The following is a 21296-nucleotide window of genomic DNA, read 5'->3' as shown; positions in this document are numbered from 1 at the left end:
TTTTACAATGTTAGGCATGCAATGGCAGTAAGTAATCAATATAAATACATACACACTTACATATAATATATATTTCTGTCTTAGTCACTTTCAGCTGCTATAAAAAGATACCATAAACTGGGTGACTTAAACAATGGAAATTAATTTCTCATAGTACTGGAAGCTTGAAAGTCCAAGTTTAGGGTGCCAGCATAGTTGGGTTCTGACAAGAGCCCTCTTCCTGGTTTGTATACCCACATGGTGGAAAGCAAACAGAAAGAGAGAATGCTCTCCTGTTTCTTCTTATACAGGGCACTAATTCCATCCATGATAACTTTGTTCTCATGACCTAATGGCCTCTCAAAGTCTCCACTCCTAATACCATCACACTAGGTATTAGATTTCAACATATGAATTGGGGGGGCACAAACATTCAGTATATCTATCTATATCTATATCCATATCTGTATCAACAGGGAGGGAGGGAGGGAGTAAGCAAATGTGGTAAAATGTTAGCAAAGAGTGACTGTAGGTGAAGAGTGTATAGGCATTTATTGTACTTCTGGAAAGGCTTAAAATTTTTCAACATAAAGAGTTGGTAATTGCCCCAAACTGTATACATAGAAATGGTTAAAATGGCAAATATTAAGTTATGTATATACTCCACAATAAAAAATTAAAGAAAAAATATACAGTTTACATGGATGCAAACAAAGAAAAATAATCAAATAGACAGACAACTCAAGCTTGGGTATAAGAAAACAGGAGTAAATGGATAGGAGCTGAAAAGGTGGATAATAAAATCATCACAGTAACTATTATCAAGAGAATGGAATGATGAGAGGAAATTAATAATTTCATAGTACTTCTTGGAAACACAGAATATCAACAATACATATACAAGATGATTTGTCATGACAGCAATTGGTGTGAAATGCCCTTGGGTTTTTCACTTGCTCATAGGATGATGTGAGATGAGGGTGGGGACACAGTTGCTAAATAAAATCATACAAGTTGGGTTCTCAAGAATAGAATATAAATGTCTAAGAATAGAGGCTTGTGTCCAACAGTTCTTTATATGTGCCAAGCCAAACATTGTATTAACTGAAAAAGAGAAACATGTCTACCAGAGAGCCATCAATATGGGGAAAGCTTTAAAACCTCATTTCATCTGAGACATGGGTGAGTGTGTTGTGTCTAATCAGTGGTCTGCTTAAGAAGGGTTGCCCAGAGAAGATGAAACAGGTTGGTAGGTGAATAATCTGTGTTGCTTACCCAGAAACCAAGAAGGTAAGAGTTAGAGGCTGAATAATAGATAGGGTTTTCAAGAACCAGGCCTAAAGGGTTAACAACACAAAGTTCTCAAGAGCCTGGGTAGCAGTTGTGAGGCAGGCTCACTGCAGCTGCTGCTCAGGTTTTGGCTCTACAGCCCTCCCCTTCTTGGTTCTCCCACTGTCTTCCAAAGCCTGGGGAGGACCTAAGAATCTAGAGATTAAAAGACATAAAAGGGACATGAGAACTCCTTTCAAAATCTATAGGGCTGAGTGACAATTATTACTATGCCCAGTTTACAGATGAGGAAACAAGAACTTAAAGGTTTAGGTAACTGGCCAATAGTCCCATTGCTAAGGAATGGCAGAAATGGAATTCAAACACAAGTTATCATTCATTCATGACTGTATGTAATATTTCCTGAGATGTGCTTATGGCAAACACTAGGTCTACAAAGGTAAACAATACATAATCCTTGCCCTCAAAATGCTTGTATATACCTTAAAACAATGCAATCAGGGTTAGAGTATTTCATGTTACATTATATATTCATGTGCCAGAGAAATGTAGACTAAGTGGAGCTGGTATGTAAGGTACATGGAAAAATGATGGGAAGTTCATCAGGAAAACTGATTTGGGTCTAGATTGTATTGGTCTGAAAATATTGTGCCCAATTGGGTGGACCTTATATTATATACTGTGGATAATCCTAAGCATTTCCAAAACAGAAGAATGACATGGTTAACTCTATTTAGCAAGATAACTCCAGGAGCAGGTGGAGAATGGATTTGAGGGAGCTGGGAAGAAAAATAATTAAACTCACCACATAAGAGAAGATGAAGGCTGGAACTAAGAGAATAACAGTAGAGACAGACAAAGATGTGGATAAACAGATGTGAGAGCTTTTTGAAAGTTTGAGTCAATAAAATTTTGTGACTAACTATACATGGTGGGTAATCACAAGGAAGCCAATAATGATACTGAATTGGTAAAATATTAGACAATGGTAATGGGAGATACAGGAAGAAGGCTGGTAGAAGGTTAAAGGAAGTAGAAGATATTTGGTTTGAGACACCTTGATCTTATGATATCCAGGACAGAATGTTTGGTAAACAGAAACAGGACTGAAGATGAAGAGAAACTTTTGGGTTGATGTTAGGGATTTGGGATCATCAGCTCTTTTCAGTTGGTTGAAGCTATAAGAAAAGACTAAGAATGAGTCTGTTTTGGAAAGTGTAGAAGAGAGGAGAGAAGAGGAAGGAAGTGGAAGGCAAGAGAAAGGGGAGGGAGGAAGAAAGGGCAAAGGAAAGGGAAAGAAAGAGTGGGGAGTCATAAATAATATGCACAGACTGTGCCATGATACATAGTGGGTGCATAATAAGTGTAATTGTGAATTAAATTAATATATAAATGAGTGAATGAAAACACCCCCAAAATTAAAATTTGCGTAGAAGAGGAACCACCAAAAGACTGAAGAATACTGGTGAGAGAAGTAGAGCCTCCTAGAGGAAATGGAGTTGTGCATACCACGAGTGAATAAAATTTTGAGAGTGGAACCGGATGGAGAGGACTAAAAAGGCCGTGGGAAATTGTCTTGAGGGGCTTGGGATCTAGTCAGGGCCCTAAATTCAGTTACTCATGGTAGAAATAGATGCATGATTGTTAATAAATCCCAGAAATGACAAAGAAAGGAAAATAGGTATACATAGAAAGCAGCGATCAATCAGAGACACTTTTTCTGAATAACATTTTGAGCTGGAGCTTAAAGGAAAAGAATTTTGGACTACTGACAGGAGAGGAAAGGGAAATGCACATAAGCATATTGGTCAGCAAGAAGACACAGAGGCTGGAATAAACTCAAAGAGAGTATGAAGTTGGAATATCCCTAATATATTGGGTTAAAAAAACGCACATACATCCATGCATACTCCTTGTGGCACCATTGCGTCACCACCTTAATCTGCATATGCTCGATGTCCCAGTTTGATCACCAAGAGATTGCATTAATGGTCAGCATCCTGGTCGTCTCTTCTCCCCTCAGGCTCTGCTCCCCAACATTTACCCTAGGGACTATGTAACAGGGTCAGGAAGGTGGTATTTCTTTTCCCTCATGTTTTAATGTTTACAGCTCAGCCAGAGAAGGAATGTGATTCTTACTGGTTGAAATCTCCACTGCAGGTTTTGTAAATGTGGACAATAAAAACCAAGAACATCAAATCAAAAGATCTGGAGGACAAAGTTTAGAAAAAAATTCCATCTATAATTCTTTTTCACTTGTTCAGATGAAACTTTCATTAAAAGTTTTGAGGTAACACTAGACTAGTTCATTAAAAGTAAACAATGGCTTGTGCATATTCCCTTACTTCAGACTATTAATAGATTTTATAAAGTTCGGTGAAGTAACACCTTTCATATCAGAGGCACTGCTCTTAATACACTACCATTAATGAAAGATTTGCTTAAAGGTAAAGGATGTGGTCAAATATTTGTTATTAAAATATTAATGTGCAGGTAAGGGCCTGGTTTGTTGTCTCTGCTGAGTCTCAGAAATTTCTGCATGATTTGTAGAAGTACAAATTTGTACTATCTACTTCAATAGCATAGCTGGTTACTTATATATCATGATTCCGTGAAACAAAGTCCAATATACAAGAAAAGAAGGCTCAAATAGGTTAAATCTCAAGGTCACACAGATGGTATAATGATACCACTGGGATTATAATCTTCTTATGCCTATTTTCAGAGTTTATACTTTCTGACTTGAGATGAGAGAGAATGCCCATCAAATGGGGATTAACTTGGAGGTATAACATCATAGGATGCTTTAAAAGATCTTGAAATTTAAAGTAGCTTGATTGACCATTTGGAACTTGCTTCTGACAGATTGTGAGAGACTCAAACCTCACATATAGTGATAAAGGCAGCATGATTTTTGAATCAGCCATTTGGAGACTGAAATGTGATGTTGTTTTAGCTGAGGTAAATAAAAATCCTACATTTCTCCAGTCATAATGGATGTCAGAAAGAAAGCATGATTTTATGTGTGGTAGACTATTTGCTTCGCATTCAACTTATTACGAATGCACTTAATCTGTAAGTCCTGTGTGGCTGGTTTCCTCCTGCAATCACTTCTACATTCCCTTGTTGTACAATGCATTTTTAGTTCATCAGTCCCCATTACTAGGATAATGCATTGCCTGGGCTCAGATGGCATTCCATAAATATCCAATGACTGTTTCCCTCGTTCATGTTTCTCTATTACCCATGTCTTTTCATTCTGCCACTAGAAAGTCTCATCAACAGTATGGTAATCAGAATCATCTTGACCTCCATATGCGTTTGTCTGAGATTGTAAAAGCCTCCAAGGCAGAGGTTTTCCTTCTCTCGTTCCTTCCTCCTTCCTTTCATCCCTCCCTCACTTCTTTCCTTTCCTTTTCCTTCCTTCCTTCCTTCCATCCTTCCTCCCTCCCTCTCTCCCTCCCTCTCTCCTTTCCTCCTTTTTCCTCATTTTTTCTGGCTGAATAATATTCCATTGTATGTTTGTACCAAAGTTTGTTTCACCACTCATCCATTGGAAGATGTTTAGGTTGTTTCCAGGTTTACATTATTATGAATAAAACTACTATAAACAATCATATACAGGTCTTTTCTCTGAATATAAGTTTCCTTTTTTTTAAAGAAAAATTACCAAGAATGCAATTGTTTGGTTGTGTGGTAAGTATATGTATAACATGATAAGAAACTTCCCATCTGTTTTCTAGAGTGGCTGTACCATTTTGCATTCCCAAGAGCAATGTATAAGAATTCTGGTTCCTCCATATCATCACCAGAACTTGTATTCCAGGATTTTAAAAGACATTCTGATAGGTGTGTAGTGTTATTTTATCTTGGTTTTAATTTGCATTGGCCTAATGGGCTAATGATGTTAAATATATTTCCTATACTTATTTGCCATCTGCATGTCCTCTTCAGTGAAATGTCTGCTCATGCTTTTTCCCTATTTTCTAATTGGGTTGTTTATTACCATCAAGTTTTCAGAATTATTTCTATATCCTGGATACAAGTCCTTTGTTGCATATGTGAAGTGCAAATATTTTCTCCCATTTTCAGTTTGTCTTTTCATCTTTAAAATAGGGTCTTTGACAGAGAAAATGTTCTTAATTTTAATAAGAACTTATTTAATCTATTTTTTTTCTTTTTGTACATCATGCTCTTGGTTTCCCTTCTAAGAACTTTTTGACTAAATTCAGATTATATAGGTTTTCTCCTATGTTTTCTGAAAGTTTTATGTTTAATATTCACATCTTACACTATTTTGATTTAATCTTTGCGTATGTTGTGAGGTTGTGGTCAGGATTCATTTCTATTTTTCATTTTTTTTCACATGGATGACGACTTGTTCCATTTGTTGAAAAGACTACCATTTATTTCTCCAAGGAACTACTTTTACATCTTTGTTAAAGGTCAAATGGTTACATTTGTGTGAGTCTATTTCCAAACTCTTTGTTCTCATTCATTCATCCAAGTGTTTATTGCTTTGCCAATGTACACCATTTTCATTATTGTACCTTTATAGTAAGTTTTAAAACTTAGTAGTGTGAGTCCTCTAACTTTGTTTTATGCCCTCAAAATTGTTTTAGCTCTTTTTTTTGTCCTTTCATATAAATTTTAGCATGTAGAGTTTTAGCATGTAGAAATTCCTGTTGTCTATACTGATGATAACCACGGGAAACATTCTGGGATTTTCATTGCTATTGCACTTCAGGAAGATCTGGTCTATTTATTACACTGAATCCTCCAATCCATGCTTGTGGTATGTCTCACAATTTATTTCTCTCTTCTTTGATATATTTCCTTAGCATTTTGTAGTTTTTAGCATACAAATCTTGTGCAAGTTTTTTTATATTAATACTTAACTATTTCATTTTTGGAGGTATTTTAATTGGCATATGTATATATATTTTATTTAAATCGAATTTAATTAACATATAGTGTATTATTAGTTTCAGAGGTAAACGTCAATGATTCATAAGCTGCATATAACACCCAGTGCTCATCACATTATGTATCCTCCTTAATGCCCATCACCCAGGTACCCCCTCCCCCAATCTACCTTCCCTCCAACAACCTTCAGTTTGTTTCTTAAAGTTAAGAGTCCCTTATGGTGTGTCTCCCTTTATATTTTCATCTTATTTTATATATATATATATATATATATATATATATATATATTTGTAATTTTGACTTCCAATTGTTCATTGCTTGAATTTACTTTTTAAAGATTTATTATTTATTTATTTAATGTATTATTTCCTATGTGCATGAGAGAGAGAGCATGAGATGGAGGGGAAGAGAGAGAGGGAAAGAGAATCTCCAGCAGATTCCATGCTGTGCATGGAACCCTACACGGGGCTCAATCTTAGGACATCGAGGTCATGACCTGAGTCAAAAACAAGACTCTGTTATGCTGGAAATAAAAAAAAAAAAAAAAAAGCACTGGCTCACAAAACCACAGCATGTGTTCTGTGATGCCTCTTAGGAAAATGTTTCAAAGTGTTCTTGTTTGATTTGTATATCATCTCTCTTTGGAGAAATGATGCCATTCTGCATATGTTTGTCTTTGCTTTAGTAATTTATGATTACAAAATGAAAGTTTTGACTTGGAACAACAAGAAATAATTAAAGCATTTTTTCTGTGAAAAAAAAAAAAAAATTAGGGACGCCTGGGTGGCTCAGTTGGTTAAGCAGCTGCCTTCGGCTCAGGTCATGATCCCAGCGTCCTGGGATCGAGTCCCACATCCGGCTCCTTGCTCAGCAGGGAGCCTGCTTCTCCCTCTGCCTCTGCCTGCCATTCTGTCTGCCTGTGCTCCCTCTCTCCCCCTCTCTCTCTCTGATAAATAAATAAAATCTTAAAAAAAAAAGTTACATATAGAATGTATAAAAATATTTGAAAATGATACTGTGTGCCAGCCTATGCTAATTAATAAAATTGATTATCCTAAAAAAAAAAAAAAAAAACCAAGACTCTGGCACTCAGCCAAATGCTCCACCCAGGTGCCCTTCATTGCTCAAATTTAAAAATACAATTACATCTTGGGTACTGACCCAAATCCAGTGACCTTGCTAAACTCATTTATTAGTTCTAAGAAGTCTTCATTGTACATTCCCGAGATTTTATACATAGGTAATCATAGTTTCTATAAGTGGGGACTATTTCTCCCTTTTCAATATGAGTTCTTTATTTTTCTTATCTTACTCTAGCAGCTAGAACTTTTAATAAGATGTTGAATAGGAGTTGTGAAAGTAGATATCCTTGCCTTGTTCCTGATTTTAGAGGGAAAGCATTCAATTCTTCACCATAATGATATTAGTCATAGATTTTTTCATAGATGCTTCTTATCAGGTTAAGAAATTTTCTTTTATTTATCTATTTTCCAGAGAGAGAGAGAGAGAGAGAGAGAGAGTGCAAGCAGTAGGCAGAGGGAGAAGGAAGGTCCCTGCTGAGCAAGGAGCCCAACCAGGGACTAGATTCCTGGACCCGGGATCATGACCTGAAGTGAAGGCAGACACTTAACCAACAAAGACGCCCAGGTGTCCCTAGAGTATTTTTTTTTTTAACATCATGAATGGAAATAGCCAGAGGAATGTTGGAGAAGAAAACCAAAGTTGGCAGAATCATAATTCCAGACTTTGAGCTCTATTACAAAGCTATAATCATCAAGACAGTATGGTACTGGCACAAAAACAGACACATAGATCAATAGAACAGAATAGAGAGCCCAGAAATGGACCCTCAACTCTATGATCAACTAATCTTTGACAAAGCAGGAAAGAATGTCCAATAGAAAAAAGACAGTCTCTTCCACAAATGGTGTTGGGAAAATTGGACAGCCACATGCAGAAGACTGAAACTGGACCATTTCCTTACACCACACACAAAAATAGACCTTAAGGTGAGAAAGGAATCCATCAAAATCCTTGAGGAAAACACGGGCAGCAACCTCTTCAACCTCAGCCACAGCAACTTCTTCCTAGAGACATCACCAAAGGCAAAGGAAGCAAGGGCAAAAAATGAACTATTGGGACTTCATCAAGAACAATCTGAGGGGTTTGAAGTGGCGGGGGGGGGAGGTTGGGGTACCAGGTGGTGGGTATTATAGAGGGCACGGATTGCATGGAGCACTGGGTGTGGTGAAAAAATAATGAATACTGTTATGCTGAAAATAAATAAAAAATAAATTAAAAAAACACAAAAAACAAAATAAAAAAAAATCAAAAGCTTTTGCATAGCAAAGACAACAGTCAATAAAACCAAAAGCAACTGAAAGAATGGGAGAAGCTATTTGCAAATGACATATCAGATAAAGGGCTAGTATCCAAAATCTATAAAGAACTTATCAAACTCAACACCCAAAGAACAAATAATCCAATCAAGAAATGGGCAGAGGACATTAACAGACATTTCTGCAAAGAAGACATCCAGACGGCCAAGTAGACACATGAAAAAGTGCTCAATATCACTTGGCACCAGGGAAATACAAATCAAAAGCACAGTGAGATACCACCTCACACAAGTAGAATGTCTAAAATTAATCAGTCAGGAAAAGACAGGTGTTGGCGAGGATGTGGAGAAAGGGGAACCACCTTACATTGTTGGTGGGAATGCAAGCTGGTGCAGCCACCCTGGAAAAGAGTATGGAGGTTCCTCAAAAAGTTGAAAATAGAGCTACTCTACAACAACTTTAGAGTAAATACCCAGTATTTACCCAAATGCTTATAGCAGCAATGTCCACAATAGCCAAACTATGGAAAGAGCCTAGACGTCCATCAACAGATGAACAGTTAAAGATGTGGTATATATATATATATATATATATATATATATATATATATATATATATATATACATACAAACAATAGAATATTATGCAGCCATCAAAAATTGCAATATTGCCTTAGCAATGATGTGGATGGAACTAGAGGGTAGTATGCTAAGTGAAATAAGTCATTCCGAGAAAGGCAATTATCATATAATCTCACTGGTATGAGGAATTTGAGAAACAAGACAGAGGATCATAGGGGAAGGGAAGGGAAAATGAAAAAAAGTTGAAATCAGAGAGAGAGACAAACCATAAGAGACTCTTAATCTCAGGAAACAAACTGAAGGTTGCTGGAGGTGAGGGTGGTGGGAGGAATGGGGTGACTGGGTGATGGACATTGGGGAGGGTCTGCGCTATGGGGAGAAAAAAATTTAAAAATCATGAATGGATGTTTTATTTCATTAGGTAATTTCTATATCTATTGATATGATCATGTAGGTTTTTTCTTCTTTAGACAGTTAAAATGGACTATATTGATCAATTTGGTTGATTTTTGAATATTGAACCAGTTTGGCATTCTTGGAATAACCCCTATTGGTTGTGATTCTTTACTTATATTGCTGGTTTCAATTTTTAAATATTCTGTTAGGGGTTTTTGCCTCTACGTTCATGAGAGATATTGGTTTGGAGTTGTCTTCTATTTTCCTTTTTAATTTTTATTTATTTATTTGTTTTTTGCACTATCTTTGGTTTTGGTATTCAAGTAATGCTGGTATCATAAAGTAAGTCAGAAAGTCTTTAATGCTATAATCTGGAATAGATTGGTATTGTATCTTCTTTAATTATTTGGTAAAATTGATCTGGGCCTCAAGGTGTATTTTTCAGGAGATTTTAAACTACAAAATCAAATTCTGTAGAACTATTCAAGTCATCTAATCTTCAGTGAGTTCTGTTAATTTGGATTTTGAGGTGTTGCTGACTTCATCTAAGTTGTTGAATTTATATGTGTAGAATTGCCTAATGTATTTCTTTATTTTCTTTTTAATATCTGCCGGGTTTATAGTAACGTCCTCTCATTACTGATATTGGCAATTTGTATTTTCTCTTTCTTTTTCCTTTCAATATTGGTAGGCAATTATCAATAATATTACTTATTTTCAAAGAACAAGCTTTGGTTTCATTTATTTTCCTCCTCTCTTTAAAAAAATCATTGATTTATGCTTTTTATTGTTTCCTTCCCTTTGCTTGCTTTTGGTTTAATTTGTTATTCTTTTAGTAATTTCCTAAGTCAAATACTTACATAAGTGACTTGAGACCTTTCTTATTTTCTGATACATGCTTTTAATGCTATAACTTTTCTATCTAAAACTACTTTAACTGAAATCCACAAATTTTATGTTGCATTTTCATTTTCATTCCATTTCAAATAATTTCTAATTTTCTTTGAGATTTTTTCCATGATCCATGAATTATTTAGGTGGTTTAGTTTCCAAGTGATTGGATTTTTTTGGTTATTTTTTTGTTATTCCCTTCTAGTTTAAATAAGTTATGGTCAGAGACCATACTTTATATGGCTTCAGTTATTTTCAAATATGTTATGGTTTGCTGGATGACCCAAGGTGTGGTCTGTCTTGCTAAATGTATTCTGCTATCGTCGAGGGGAGTGTTCTATTAATACAGTTAGTTCCAGTTGTCTGATGATATTGTTCAAATACTTTTCATTATATAATGTTCTTGATGATAAAGAATGCTATTTACTGAGCACTTTCTATGTTACAACTGCTGTATAGACAATTATTTATAATACTGATTTAAACACTGCAAGGTAAAAAGCCCAGTTTACAGGTTAGGAAACTGACACTCAGAGATGTTGAGTACCACACCCAAGATCATACAAAAATAAACCTTTGAGAACAGAATTTGAAACAAGTTCTGTGTGACTCTGAAGATCATATCCTTTTCATTGCGCCATCCTACTTTTGGCTTGATATATTTACTGATTAGCATGCTGTTTGGAAGAATGCTTGTAAATCTTATTCAAAAGTATATATTTTATCTCTCTAACAAAATTGTGAGTTTTCTGTTGTTAAAGATTGTCTTCCTTTCTTTTTACATAGTGCCTGTTGAAGCTTCAGTGTATCCTAAGGGCTTGATTGTTGCTGACAGACAAATTGACTGCTAAGTCCTTTAAAAAGTCTCAGCAGGAACAGGATGATGGTGAACATAGCCACTGATATCGAAGGGGCAAGAAGTTAGATCTCAGACCTGGATTATATGTTACTTCTCAACAAAGGTGTATTTGGAGTTTGAAGATTCTTGTTATGAGAATTGCACAAGACTTAATTATAATAGAATATTTAGCATCTCTCACTACCTATGACTTAGTATCTATTTCTTAATTATTTTCACAATCAAAGAATCTTCCACATAGGGTGCCTGGGTGGCTCAGTCAGTTGGACAGCTGTCTTCAGCTTGGGTCATGATCCCAGGGTACTGAGATTGAGCCCCACATCAGGCTCCCTGATTGGCAAAGAGTCTGCTTCTCCCTCACTCTCCCTCTGTGCACTCTCAGTCTCTGTCAAATAAATGAATAAAATCTTTAAGAAAAATTTCCACATAATTCCAAGTGCTCTTTAAAAGGGAAGTATCACTCTAATTGAGAGCCACTAACAGTTCCTGCAACATACAGGTGTTCAGTGAAAGTTTGTTGTATAAAAGAGAAAGAGCACCCCTCAGTAAAAGTACTCCATAGCTTTGAGAATTATGATCAAGGATGTGTCTGTCTAGATCTCCTGGTGGGGAAGGGATGCAAAGGGTGTCTGCAGTTGCTCCTGAAATGCCTTCGTAAGATTCCTTGGGTTTGTCCAAGATCGCAGTTCACTGTTTCAATGGCAGTCAAGATTCTATAGATAAGGAAAAAATTATGAAGATCTGAAGTCAGTGGTTTCTGACCACTGTGTAAAGAGCTTTCCCTAATTTTTGTATTGAGTGAAATCTCTGAAGTCTTTCTCAGACCCTGTGAAGAATCAGGCAACTAGGGTTGAGTATGCTCTTTATAATCAGGAAACAGGAGAAGGAACACAGCACAAAGTTCTAAATTTGTAGTTCTCAACACTGGTGATAAATTGCAGCCACTTGGGAAGTTTTTTAAAAATACGATTGCCCATGCCCCACCTCAGACCAGTTAAATCAGAATCTGAGAATGACATCTGCGTATGATACATTTTAAGCTCTCGGTGATTTTAATGTGCAACTAATACTGAAAACCATTAGATTTTAAGTAAAGGGATGAGCAGATTAGAAATTAGGATTTTAAAAGATGATTTCAAGGTGCTATGGCAGAAATTGATTGCTAGACGGTAGAGTCAGAAGGACCTGGGTAATATTGGTGCATATCATCTATGTGATTCTGAGAAGACCATTTCCTTTCTCTGAGCTTCACTTCCTCCATCTGTAAAATAGAAATAAATATAGTACCTACCTTATAGACTTGTAATAACATGAAATTTTGTGATTGAATTTAGCACACTTTCTTATACTAACTGACTCAATTACTCTTTCAGAAATATATAGCATGGGGTGCTTGGGTGGCTCAGTGGGTTAAGCCTTTGCCTTCAGCTCAGGTCATGGTCTCAGGGTCCTGGGATCGAGGCCCGCATCGGGCTCTCTGCTCAGGAGGGAGCTTGCTTCCGCCTCTCTCTCTGCCTGCTTCTCTGCCTACTTGTGATCTCTCTCTCTCTCTCTCTCTCTGTCAAATAAATAAATTAAAACTCAAAAAAAAAAGAAATATATAGCACGGTACTAGCACAAAAACAGACAACATAGACCAGTGGAACGAGTCGAGAGCCCAGATATGGACCATCAATTTTATGGTCAAATAATCTTTGACAAAGCAGGAAAAAATATACAGTGGGAAAAAAGACAGTCTCTTCAATAATGGTGCTGGGAAAAATGGACAGCTATGTATAGAAGAATGAAACTCGACCATTCTCTTATACCATACACAAAGATAAACTCAAAATGGATAAAAGACCTCCACATGAGACAGAAATCTATCAAAATCCTAGAGGAGAACATAGGCAGTAAGCTCTTCTACATCAGCCCAGCAACCTCTTTCAAGACATGTCTCCAAAGGCAAAGGAAACAAAAGCAAAAATGAACTTTTGGGACTTCATCAAGATCAAATCTTCTGTAGCAAAGGAAACAGTCAACAAAACAAAGAGTCAACCCATGGAATGGGAGAAGAAATTTGCAAATGACAGTACAGACAAAAGGCTAATATCCAGGATCTATAAAGATCTTCTCAAACTAAACACACACAAAACAGATAATCTTGTCAAAAAATGGGCAGAAGACATGAAAAGACACTTCTCCAATGAAAACATAACAAATGGCTATCAGACACATGAAAATGTTCATCATCACTAGTCATCAGGGAAATTCAAATCAAAACCACATTGAGATACCACCTTACACCAGTCAGAATGGTAAAAATCTACAGGACAGAAAACAAGTGTTGGAGAAGATGTGGAGAAAGAGGAACCCTCTTGCACTGTTGGTGGAAATGCAAGTAGGTGCAGCCACCTCGGAAAAAAGTGTGGAGATTCCTTAAGAAATTAAAAGTAGAGCTTCCCTATGACCCTGCAATTTCACTATTTGGGTATTTACCCCAAAGATACAGATATAGTGAAAAGAAGGGCCATCTGTACCCCAAAGTTCATAGCAATGGCCACAGTCACCAAACTGTGGAAAGAGCCAAGTTGCCCTTCAACAGACGAATGGATAAAGAAGTTATGGCCCATACATACATCAGAACATTATGCCCCCATCAGAAAGGATGAATACTCAACTTTTGTATCAACATGGACAGGACTGGAAGAGCTTATGCTAAGTGAAACAAGTCAAGCTGAGAAAGTCAACTATCCCATGGTTTCACTTATTTGTGGAACATAAGGAGTAACACGGAAGACATTGGGAGATCAAGAGGAGAAGAGAGTTGGGGGAAATTGGAGGGGGAGAGAAACCATGAGAGACTGTGGACTCTGAGAAACAAACTGAGGGTTTTGGAGGGGAGGGGGTGGGGAGTTGGGTGAGCCTGGTGGTGGGTATTATGGGGGGCACTATTGCATGGAGCACTGGGTATGGTGCATAAACAATGAATTCTGGAACACTGAAAAGAAATTTTAAAAATATGTAGCATGAACCTAAGTTTTGCGCTACACAGTACACATTCAGAAACCAGGAAGAAGTTAGAGAAATTTTCATTTGGGACAGCAAATGGCCAGGATGACATCATTACTATGGTGGGATTGGGGGACACTCATTTCAAGGAGAATAGTGAAACTCAACATATTCCAGGCTCCATAAGGTTAATCTTCTGCCTTCTTTCACTGCAGACCAGTGAAAGAACATCCTCCAGGATCTGTCACCAGGATAGATGACTCCCCCATCAAGCCATAAACACCATAATACAAAAGGGGGAAACACATCAAGCCTGTTCCTCACGTCCTTTCAAAATGCATAGCACAGATGGAGAAACTAATGTCAGAAAGGTCACCTGCTTTGATACTATGAAGACGGGAATGCTTTCAGCTAGGCATAAATCCATAACCCTCACAATTTGGAGGACTATTTTACTTCATTGTCCCATCAAATAGTTTGGGATGACATATTACTCACTAGTAAATACCCATGAGAATAAAAGCAGGGACTGCACTGATAACATCATTTGAATCCTTATAAAGTAGACACTTTATGGCACCATCAGAATTTTGCTCCAAACCTCTGATTGCTCCTCAGAGTTTGAGGAATCAATAGTGGGCTAGACAGGCATTGCATCTGGGTTATTCAAATGCCCACAGGCAGTGACAATGGATAAAGACATCCCCATCAATATATGACAACATGAGAAAGAGATACAGGTTTCTAGATGAAAACATTTGGGCACCACTTTAGTCTGCTGGCACAGTACTTCATCCATCCCTGAGCATTAATGAGTTAGTCTTTAAGATGATATCCTATAACCTACATTTCAGCAAAGGCTGCAGCTGTGATGAACAAAATGACTCATTTTATCCTATGTAGTGATGGTGCCCCAGGATAATTAAATTTGGGGAAGATGTTCTTCAATACGTAGAGTCAGCCCATCATGCCATAGCAGAAGCTCATAAACTGGTTCAAATATCACCTAATGTAATACAACCTAACTTGAAAAAAAGGAATAGTTTCTCTATTTAAAGTCATTACAAAATTCTGTATAGCCAAGCAACAGAATTAAATGAATCTGCCCACAAAAGACTTTATAAAGTCTACTTTTAAAACAATTTCCTTGCTTTAAAATCAATAGCTTTATCCCTTAAAATGCATAATAACTTAGCGTTTTCTATAGAAGCTGCTAATAACCAAGCACCAAAGGAGATTGAGACTGTTTTTGCTTTCCAAATGAGAGACTGTGTTTCTGTGTGTGTGTGTGTTCGATGTACTGGGGAGTGAGGAGGAAGTGTATCTAGGGATATTATTAACTTGCAATTGATTTTGTATTTCTAATTCCTAACACAATGACAGGACATGATAGATGTTTGATAAACATTTATTGAATGGAAAAAATAAGACGAATGCATAGATACCAGTCTTTCACAACTCAGGCATGGTTTAATAAAAATTGAAAAAGTATGGTACAAGGCAGCTGGCCACCACATACATCTTAAGCACAAGAGTATTTTATTAGAACACTGAATGGCAATCAGAGGCTTTATTGACCATATAAAAACTAATTAAGTAATTTGTTGATGTTTAAAAGTGATTTATAGTTTATAATCAGGCAAAAGGTTGAGTAAACAAGATGATATGACGGATCATAAAATGAGAAATACATTCTTACTACCATCTTCTGTATTGGTCATTTATCCATAGTTCTTAGAATCTCTATGTTTGGGGAAAAAAAACTGATATTTTAATTGTGGCCAAGACTTTTTAATATGACTAAGAATGTATTTTACATTTGTAACACAATGTATTTCAACGTCAATTTAACTCTTCCAATTGTTCCCAAAGCTTCTCAGTGGCGACTAAAGGTCCCCAAACTCTCAGTGTGAGTCAGTGAAAATAACCCATTGGGAATGGCCATTTTGGACGTCACAGCTTCTCAGCCCCTGGGCTTACTTTTCGCAGCATCTCAGGAGAACAGTCAAGAAGGCTGAAACATTGCTGTATTAATGATTCTACCAATTACACAGAAATGGCTAAACTTGAAAAGGGAGTTGGGAAAGGGAGTATAACTTGAAGCTTAGTTCTAGAGGCTTTACTGTTGTGGGCACATGAGCTTTTCTGTGCCTGTTCGGGGAACATCTGGAAAGAGCCCAACAACTGATGCTGGCCTGAAGCACTTGGGATGAGTACAGAAGAAGAAAAGTGACTGGTGAAAACGTGTGACTTCTAGAGACATACAAAGAAAAAGGTGGGTGATAAAGGACAGGGATGCTTGTAGATAAAAGTTAGAATTTTCCACTTACTAGTCATTCCTAACCAGCTTCTACTTGGTTCTTACTTCCAACTGGAGAGAGTAGCCCTGGGTAGCATTTAGGGGAAATTGGTTCTGTTCCTGACAATATCACTAACTGTCTGTGTGTGTACTCTGGATCTTTGTATGGCTGGATCCACTCCATTCAGATTCCAGGATTTAATGTCAGCTCCTTAGAGAGGCTTTCCCTTCCACTCTACCTAATGTTGCCCCTCCAAACCCTGAGCTCTATCTCATTAGCTTGCAGTATTTTCTTCATAATTTTATTAAGATTTTTAATTAGTTTGTTTACTGCTCACATCTTCCTTTAGGTTGTAAGGTCCATGAGATTACCCCTAGCGCCTATCACATTGCCTGGAACACACCAAGAACCCAATGAATATTAGTTGAATAAATTCATGCATGTCGTAGAACAATCTGCTTAACTTCTTTGTAGCTTGGATTCGTCATTTGTAAAATTAAGAGAAATCATTTTCATTATTTCAAAGATTAGCATGATAACAAAGAAAGAATAGGTTTATAAATCCCTTGAAAAAACCTCAATAATATTTAATTGAATGGCTCTACATTTTGAGAAAACATAATTGATACAACAGTAGCATTAGAATATTATAGACATATACTTAAATATAGATTCTGCCATTTAACCAGATATGAGATCTTGAACAAAGCATTGCAGTGCTCCCAGCCTCAGTTGCCTGGGTTGTAAGATGGGAATGATAATAGTTATTTCCCAGGGTTTTTAAGAAGATTAAGTAAAATAACTCATATTAATCATCCAGTACAATGTGCGACACTTATTAGGTACTTTATTATTGGTAGCTATTAATATAGTCATTATAATATAAAAATAATATAAAATATTATATACATTTTATTAATATAAAAATTTAACAACCAGTACTATATATTGTGGAAACTTTAGTTCCCAAAGATGGTCATAAAGGTGACTCTAGTGGAACACCAGTTATAAGCAGGCAGGCACAGCCCGAGAGTGGCAGAAGGGCATTAGACATTTACTTACAAGTTGCCAGAGGTTGATCTAGTTTTCTCTTTCAGGGTCTGACTTGGAGCTCACAAGAAGATGGAGGTCAGTGTTGTGAAAACCAAGGTGCCAGGGCAAGTTTCAGGGAGGAGCAGGCTCCAGAGGAGCAATTTAATAATTGTCATACAAGTTTTAAAAACCTTATTTGATTTTCCCATTGCATGCTTTCTGAGTATTGACCCTGACTACATTCACACTTTACAAGTGTTTTCCTACATACTTTCATTGGATCTTTGCAGCAATCCTGTGAGAATCAGAAAAGTAAGTGCCATTGTTCCCATTTTATAGATAAAATTTTTATGATTCAGAAAGGACTTGCTTAAGCCTGTAGAGCTAAAATAATACCAAGTCAGAATTCAAACCTAAGAGTTCTGACTCTAAATCCAATCATGTAAATCCTCTGTGCAGTGCTATATATGGTCCTTCACTATCCCAGCTCTTAAGAAAAACAATATTAAAATACAGTTAGGCAAACTGAGGGTTACAGAAGGGAAGGAGGTGGGGAGATGGAATAACTGGGTGATGGGGATTAAGGAGGACATGTTGTGATCAGCACTGGGTGTTATATGCAGCTAATGAATCGTTGAACACTACATCAAAAACTTATGATCTGCTATATACTGGCTAACTGAACATAATCAATCAATCAATCAATTAACTGAAAAAAAATACACCTAGACATTAGCTATCTCCCTAAGAGCAAAGATAGAAATGGCCCTAAGAAGAATTCAACATTCTGATTTCTCAAAGAGCTATGGTCGAAACAGCCCCCGATGTTCTGATAAGGACATGGATGCCATGTTTCTGAAAAAGGAGGGGTCAGAGGCTGTTATCTCTTCCAAGTGGGAGGAATAATGTAAACAGTTCACCTGGGTCCCAGTTCTAGGATTTACACCAAATCTCTGGGAAACTATTGACAGTTTGCTTTCCCTTTAGAGGCCCTGGTTTCTGGCTTTATCCATCTTTGAATCATTAGATAAAAGTGGTAGCTCTTACCCTTTTTACTGCTGCAACATACACACTGGAGAATTCAATACAATGATTAGTAATAGGAGCTCAGTTAGGAAGGGATACTTTGGAGGGTGCAAGTGGGACAATCTGAAAGAGGCTTGTGTGTGGTTCCAACAGTCCTACCAGGAGATTCCTCCAATCATAATAATAGCTAATATTTACCATATGCTTATTGTGAGCTAGATGCTTTAGATGAATTATCTTATTTAATCCTCACAGTGAATTAATGAAGTAATAAGTATTTGGTACTCTCATCTTAAAGATAAGGAAACTGAGTCTCAGATAGGTTAAACCGAAGGTCACATAGCTAGCATGTCATAGAATTGGATTCTAACCCAATAAAATTGACCTTAGAGCCCTCTTAGTTTTGTATTACATTGTTTGATATCCCCCCTTCAGTCATCCCCTGCTGTTCCTCAAACACACAACTGATAATGAAAAAAATAATAATTTTCTAGTGTCATTCCCATATTTAAGATTTCTGTCCTGGACTTTATGCTCAAGTTAAGCTTTGGCTGAGAACAGGTTCAGTGTTAAAAAGAAGGGTGTAGAAGGAGGAAGGAAATTAGAATTCATTAAATACCTGCTATTTCATGCCTTGATAGACATTGTACACACATCCACCATCACTTTTAGTTTTTACAACCAGTCTTACAAGGTTGATGTTTTATCCCACCTACAGAGAAAACTCCGGTTAAGATACTAGCCCAAGATCACAGAGATGATAGCAGCCAGGTTGAGATTCAGACCCATTCTTCTGGTTCCAGATCCCATCTTCATGCCTTTAAACCTTATATTCAATAGGTTGGAGGATGGCAAGAGATGAGTAAGGTAGAATGAAGCCATAGTCGACATACCCAGTATGTTTATGCCCTAGGTAGCCAGGACCAGACCCCACTGGTCTCTGTGTAAGGACTTGAGCCATACATGTCTCACTATTGTCATGCGTGTTCCCTTTACAGACCTGTAGTGGCCTAACAGGTACAGGCAATGGCAGCAAGTTGAGTGAATTCTTCCTCGTGGGCCTCACTGATGATCCTCAGCTTCAGCCTATATTCTTTGCCCTCTTCTTCCTGATCTATGCAATCACAATTGTGGGAAACCTGGGCCTCCTTGCCCTCATTGTGGTCAGCCTTCGACTCCACACTCCCATGTATTTCTTCCTCAGCAACCTATCTTTTATTGACTTCTGTTATTCTTCAGTCACAGTTCCAAAAATGTTGATGGGGTTTTTCTCTGGTTGCCAGACAATCTCCTTCTCTGGTTGTGCAATACAGACAAGCTGCTTTGTGATCTTTGCTGTCACTGAGTTCTTCCTCTTGGCTTCCATGGCCTATGACCGCTATGTGGCCATCTGCAACCCTCTGCTCTACCATATCATTATGTCCCCAAGGTTGTGTTTGCAGCTAGTGGCTGCCAGCTATGCAGTGGGCCTGATGAACATGGTGCTTCTCACAAGCACAACCTTTTCTCTGACCTTCTGTAAATCCCATGTCATCACTCACTATTTCTGCGATATCCCTCCCCTTTTAAAACTCTCTTGCTCTGACACACGGATCCTCCAACTTCTCCTCTTTGCCTGTGGTTCCTTTAATGTGTCTGTGTCCCTGATAATCATCCTAGTCTCCTATGCATGTGTCTTCTTGGCTATCATCAGAATACCCTCAGCCCAGGGAAAACACAAGACATTCTCCACCTGTGCTTCCCACCTGACCGCTGTCAGCCTGTACTATGGAACCACAGCATTCATTTACTTGCGCCCATCCTCTGAGTACTTACTAGGCAGAGACAGGCTGGTCTCTGTATTCTACACAGTGGTCATCCCCATGCTTAACCCCATGATCTACAGTCTGAGGAATAAAGATGTAAAGGAAACATTTGGGGGTGTTCTCAAGAAGGGCTCGCAATTCTCCTTCCCCACACTCAGATTTCCATGATATAAAATGTGTTAAAGAAAAGGTAATAAAGAGAAGGAGGGAGGAGACATCTATTTGGCCACTCATAATATCTCAGGCATTATTCTAGGAATTTTAAATGTACTATGCTTTGAATCCTCTTCATAACTCTGGAAGTCAAGTATTATTATCTTCGTCTTATAGATGAGGACTCTGAGACCCTGAGAGCTTTGGTTATTTGCCCAAGGTCACATATGTATGCAGTGGAACTTGAATTTCAATTCAGCACTGACTCTGAAACTCCCTTTCTATTACATTACACTCTTTCACTATAAGGCAAGCTGTCCCCCCTATTAAAGATTTATTTATTTATTTGGGAGAGAGAACACATGTGAGTGAGTAGGGGGAAGGGCAGAGGGAGAAAATCTTCAAGCTGACTCTCGGCTGAGCTGGAGCCTGACTGGTGCTGAGCTTGCTCTCACAACCCATGAGGTCATGACCCTAGCCAAACCAAGAGTCTGACACTTAGCCTACTGAGCCACCCAGATACCCCAAGATGCCACCCTCACTCTTTATCCTGAGTCCAGGATTTCCAACTTTTTTCCCTTTCTGGCAAATCTGGTCCAAAAATTTGTAACAGATTCAGTCCCCTAAGAGCTACTTCTTTTCCCATAGCCAATTTTCTACTTCTGCCTTTGGATCATGACTAATCAGGTCACTAAATTAATTGAATGCCTATTGCATACAGAGTCCTA

At 37.6% G+C, this 21296-nt stretch overlaps 1 protein-coding gene across 1 annotated transcript; it reads left to right on the top strand.

Annotated features, from left to right (window-relative positions):
* Positions 1 to 16081: 16081 nt before the first annotated feature.
* On the top strand, positions 16082 to 20583 carry LOC116582358 (olfactory receptor 1020-like). The gene is made up of 3 exons (XM_032329723.1): positions 16082 to 16161; positions 17875 to 17896; positions 19609 to 20583. The coding sequence occupies exons 1-3, from the start codon at positions 16082 to 16084 to the stop codon at positions 20581 to 20583; spliced, it is 1077 nt and encodes a 358-aa protein (XP_032185614.1).
* The last annotated feature ends 713 nt before the right edge of the window (positions 20584 to 21296 follow it).

The sequence above is a fragment of the Mustela erminea genome, chromosome X, assembly GCF_009829155.1.
Source record: "Mustela erminea isolate mMusErm1 chromosome X, mMusErm1.Pri, whole genome shotgun sequence".
Lineage (NCBI taxonomy): Eukaryota > Metazoa > Chordata > Mammalia > Carnivora > Mustelidae > Mustela > Mustela erminea.
This window is presented reverse-complemented; position numbering and strand designations above follow the sequence as displayed.

Coding starts and splice junctions, on each gene's coding strand:
- LOC116582358 (XM_032329723.1), top strand. CDS start 16,082: ATGTATTTCAACGTCAATTTAACTCTTCCAATTGTTCCCAAAGCTTCT. Junction 16,162..17,874: donor AAGGTCCCCAAACTCTCAGT/GTGAGTCAGTGA, acceptor GGATCTTTGCAG/CAATCCTGTGAGAATCAGAA. Junction 17,897..19,608: donor ATCCTGTGAGAATCAGAAAA/GTAAGTGCCATT, acceptor TTCCCTTTACAG/ACCTGTAGTGGCCTAACAGG.